This window comes from Azolla caroliniana, unplaced genomic scaffold (assembly GCF_043228905.1).
Source record: "Azolla caroliniana isolate FFs.n. ecotype wild unplaced genomic scaffold, voAzoCaro1.0.p SCAF_1, whole genome shotgun sequence".
NCBI classification, from domain to species: domain Eukaryota; kingdom Viridiplantae; phylum Streptophyta; class Polypodiopsida; order Salviniales; family Salviniaceae; genus Azolla; species Azolla caroliniana.
Genome location: NW_028230436.1, coordinates 16,474,773 through 16,479,760, shown reverse-complemented (window position 1 = coordinate 16,479,760; position 4,988 = coordinate 16,474,773). Strand labels below are relative to the sequence as shown.

The 4,988-nt window shown below is 39.2% G+C and overlaps 1 protein-coding gene across 1 annotated transcript; it reads right to left on the bottom strand.

The window, feature by feature from the left end:
- Window positions 1–249: 249 nt before the first annotated feature.
- LOC147869103 (putative pectinesterase 53) lies at window positions 250–2,839 on the bottom strand. The gene is made up of 5 exons (XM_087326477.1): window positions 2,373–2,839; window positions 1,639–1,804; window positions 976–1,182; window positions 589–824; window positions 250–426 (listed from the first exon to the last, which is right to left on the bottom strand). The coding sequence occupies exons 1-5, from the start codon at window positions 2,822–2,824 to the stop codon at window positions 276–278; spliced, it is 1,212 nt and encodes a 403-aa protein (XP_087182603.1). The 5' UTR covers window positions 2,825–2,839; the 3' UTR covers window positions 250–275.
- Between the last annotated feature and the right edge of the window lie 2,149 nt (window positions 2,840–4,988).

Here is a 4,988-nt window from a genome sequence, read left to right as displayed (position 1 = left end):
GGGGCCAAACACACACACACATGCAATATCGGTTGGTCCGAGAAGCAGCAAATAATAAATCATAATAAGAATGCATACATACATACAAATTAATTAAATAATTAGGGAATGGTTAATAGAAGGGTATGATGGTAGTATTAAATCCACGGAACTCTCTGTGTCCCCATTCCATGAATGAATGCCATCATCATCACAATCATCTTCTACAGCACCATAAAGAAGAAGACATTTTGTTGTTGTTGTTGTTGTTGTTGTTGTTGAAGAAGACATTTTTTTTATGTCTGGGAGAGCCATTGCTCACCATTGATGAAACCGGTGTGAAGGAATGGTTGGGCTTGTGCGTCGGTCAGCACTCTCGACCATGAAACACGTTTCGATCGGTTCGCGCCCGGTCCCGAGCACTGGTACTCCGCGTAGAACACAGTCCTTTGGGTAAAATAAATAATTGAGACTTGAGTTAGTTTAAAATACATAAGTATGTATGTATGTATGTATGTATATGAGACTTGAGTTGGTTGGACTGGAATTACCCCTCATCTTCTTATATACATATATGTATATATAAGTTGTAACAGTAACAGTACTTACTTCTCTCTGCTGGGGTCAGCCCAGTTGAACCATCCTTGAGGGAGGATGATGTTGTCGAAGTAGGTGTAGGCGTAGACGACCCTGGAGGCGCGGCCCCACGCACGCCCCAGGTAGATGTTCCCCGACCCCGTCACGACACAGCTCATGAACGAGAACCCCGTGTTCTCCGACGTGCTCTCTCTCTTCTGAGCTGTCAGCGATCCGTTGGGCGACGCGATCGAGTGGATTCGGCATTGCTGTTTTGTTTTGTTTTGTTTTGTTCATCATGTTGTTGCCCACATTTATTTAGTTTAATCATCATTATTATGTACATAATATACATATATCCATGCAATGCAAATTCAAATTCATTAATAATCATTTAATATATGATGATGATGTACGTACGAAGTAGAAGGATCGGCCGTTGCCGAAAATGAAGTCGATGGAACCCTCGATGTAGCAACGATAGAAATAATGGCGGCCCTTGTGGTCATACAGCGTGTCTTGTGCGCCGTAGAAGTTGACATTGAAGAAGGCGGCATAATCTCCGCTAATCCGCAGTGCCACTGCTTGCTTTCCAACCGCACCACCGGGGGGAGCAGGTGCAGTGTTCTGCCAATACATATTGCAGATTAATACAGAAGAATACATACATACATACATACATACATTTTGTGACCTTCAAATTTTTAAGGGCCCAAAGATAATAAATAAATAAAATGGATGTACTTGTGCAATTTTCTTATACACACTGCACATTGTACATAATAATTTGACAACTAACTAGACTCGGAACATTTGAAAGGACACTCATCATCATCATCATCATCATCATTGATTTTAGTAGGACTATACAGAGCATGACTGAATACCACCCACTGTACACAACAATCTCAATTAAATTATATATTAATACCATTCCACCAATGATGATTGCATTATGACATGCACAAGAAGTCTAGACTCTATAGTATATATAGATATATATATATATATATATATATATCTGCCCCACAGTCTATGATCCCCAGGACTTATGAACAGTAAGTCTAGTAGTAGTATATGTACCCTGAAGGAGATGTCTTTTGCAGTGAAATGGTCTCCATTTACTGCGACCGACGCCGACTTGAAGGTGCTCCCCGCAGAAGTTGCGGTATCGCCCCACTGGATCTCCGTGAGCCGAGGACCATCTCCCTGGAACGTGATCCAATCTTGATCCACCGTCACTTTCTCTCTGCACCATTCATTCATCACAATCCAAACAATCTAAATTAGCCACCCAGACTTAATAATAATTGATCAATTCCAACGCCTTCCTAATTGTACTACAATCAGATTTGGCATCACATAATTATATTCTTTTCTTGTTTGATTGATATTTTTGGATTGAGCTGACCCATTTGATAGTCTCTATTTTATAAGGCCCATTTTGTAGGTAAGTGCAGCTTAATATGGTATTGGTATTAGAATTGGGGTGATGTTATGATTCTAGTGAATCTAAATAAACAATACATAGTTAAACAGCATTACTACACACAAGTACTGATCGTGCAACTTGTACTAACTATTCTCTTTTCGACAGCATTATATGGACCCTCAGATAAATAGCAGGCTTAATGGGGCCTAATGGAAAGTGGCTTTTAAATTAATTATATTTGAGTGACCAAATTTGCTTAGATTATATGCACTTGTCAACGCTACGTGGGTTGTATAGTTTGCACGTCCTATTATAATTATATATTAAGCAGCATTTAGGCTAAATAAAAAAATGATGATGGATGATGAATTATTGTGTGACACACTTGTAGATTCCGGCCTTGATCTGGATGACGACACGCTTCTTGTTGGATTTGGGGATGCTGTTTACGGCAGCCTGGACGGTCTTGAAGTTTCCGGAGCCGTCTTTGGCAACAACGATGGTGTTGGGGGTAGACGAAGGGGTGGATGCCGCGAATGCGTCACCGCGCGTCAGCTGCTCCGACACTTCCAAGTTGCTCCGACCCGTCGTCTTCTTATGGTGTTGGTGTTTGTGGTGAACCCAAAAGCTCCCTTTCTTGTTGTATTCTTTGGGTTGTACATCATAAGAGCTAGACGTCTGCGACATGCGGTCGAACCAACTGTCCTCTTCGTCGGCCGCCGCGACACCCCGAATCCCATCATTACGATCCACTAAACTACTACTACTCATCATCAGTGCCAGCACCACACTCACATACAACAACATTTTGTGTTTCTGCAAACTCATCCCCTCCATGGTATGGTATGGCACTGCAGCTACTATGGATAGAGTAGTAGTAGTAGTAGTAGTAGTAGTAGTAGTAGTAGATAGTTGTAACCAAAAGAAGAGGGGAGAGGGATATGATATCACAAGGATGCAATCAGCACTCACTTATATACATACATACATGAAGCATGCAAGTCAAGTCAAGACTTAGTATGTATGGGTGTGATGTGAACGCTGAATGCCCTTTCCTTCTCTATCAATAGAATGAAGTAAGGGGAAAACAAGAAGCAGTATAAATAGTTATGGCAGACAGTGAGATTCATTTTGGATTGTTGCTCATCTTAGCTGGCAAGTGCTCTTTCAGCCCTATATTTTATGTGTGGAGGTTTTTTTCCACTCCTTTGAAATGTATACCACAACTATACTATATTATGTATGTTATGTATGCCAAGTTATCTCATCACACATCCCTTATAACTAGGGATTCCAAATTTGACCCCCCCAAGTTGCCTCCTCTTTCTTTTAACTTTACTTGGTCTCTCTTTTTCTTTAAGTTTTGATGCCTCCCCAACGCTCATGTGCACTACACCCAATTTTGTCACCCAAAAGAGGAGGATCTCTCCCATGGTTGACATTTGTATACATATGTAGTTAGATCATCGTCTCTATTTGTCTTGTTTCCTCACCCTTTCCTGGACCTCCATTATTTGTTGCATTCAAAGGTATATGGTCTGCCCCGAATATTAAAAAGAAAAGCTTCACTTGCAATTTTGGTTATGCTTGCTTGTACATTATGTAACCCCTCCTCGTGTAAATTTCCACTTGGGATGCAACAACACGAAAACAAGAGTTGAATTTCCAAATGGAATTTTTAACTAGGGAACAAAATATACAGTCGGATTATCTCGAATTTCTCATAAATTCCAAAAATTCTAGGCCTCATATCAAGCAAGGAAAGGAGCTCGGTCAATTCCTAAAGAAAGATATTAGTGAAAGATTGTTGGTTATGTGGGCGTCTCTTTCCACTCTTCATTAACATCACGAGCGTTTTTCCACATGACATGAGGTGCACCACGAAATGTTGCTTGAATGTTTTACAATTGTCTACATTGACTATATTCTTTCTAGCCTTAGCCTATACGAACACGAAAAAGGACAGTTCCATTTCATAGAAGCTTACTAATAACCTTAGCCTATTGAAACACGAAAAAGGACAATCCCATTTCATAGAGTCTTACTCTCTTGCATTTGTAAAACCATTAATATATATTGCATCCCAATCGATTCCAAATAGAAAACTTCTGTGTGCATTGCATTGTCTCCTTTTCACCTATTCAATTATTGTGTTCCGCTTAAATGTTTATCTTTTGTGAAGCGATCAGTAAAAATAAGGTTTTAAGAAGCCCTTCAATTGAACTCATGTGCTATGGTTACATATTTATGATTTATCCTCCTCGCCACACACAATATTGCCATTAAAATTGAATCTGTGTGTTCCTTGTGAATCAAATGCACCATTCTTCTATTTGATTCTATCATTATGTATACCCCCACCCTTGTAAAAGATCAATAACATTTACAAAAGTGCTTTAATCAACCCTTGCATTGAGCCCATAGGCTATGGTTACATATTTATAAATGACCGCCTCCCCTCTCGTGGATATTAAAAACCCAAAGTGTTCCCATAATATTTATTTTGTCTTCCTTATGCACGCCCGAGAGATTTTACATGTCAAGTACTTGAATGACACATTCTAACGTCAAATACAAAAGAAAAAATGCAACATGTGCATGTGCATTTTTCTATTTCATCTATTTGGTCAATCTCGATTGTCTTTTGGAAAGTAATTCAGTATCAGAATGAGAGAAAAGGACACAGAACAACTTATCAAAAGTGACCATTGGAATGTCTATTTTAGGACATGTGAAATAAAACGATCACATGAAATCCCAAGTGCTATTATACAGTATACTTTCGTATACCCATTGTAGATTTGAAATTATTGAATAACAAGTCGCGGGTAGATATGCAAAGAATGTGTGGGCCTTTTCGATATCCAATGGCTTAAATAGGGGCGTTGAAATCGTTCCTAATTCTAGAACATAAAAAATGTAGAGTATGAAACAACTTATTAAACATTTCTATTAGAATGTTTTCTCAAAAGAAGAAAGGGAAATGGAAGGCATGATATGC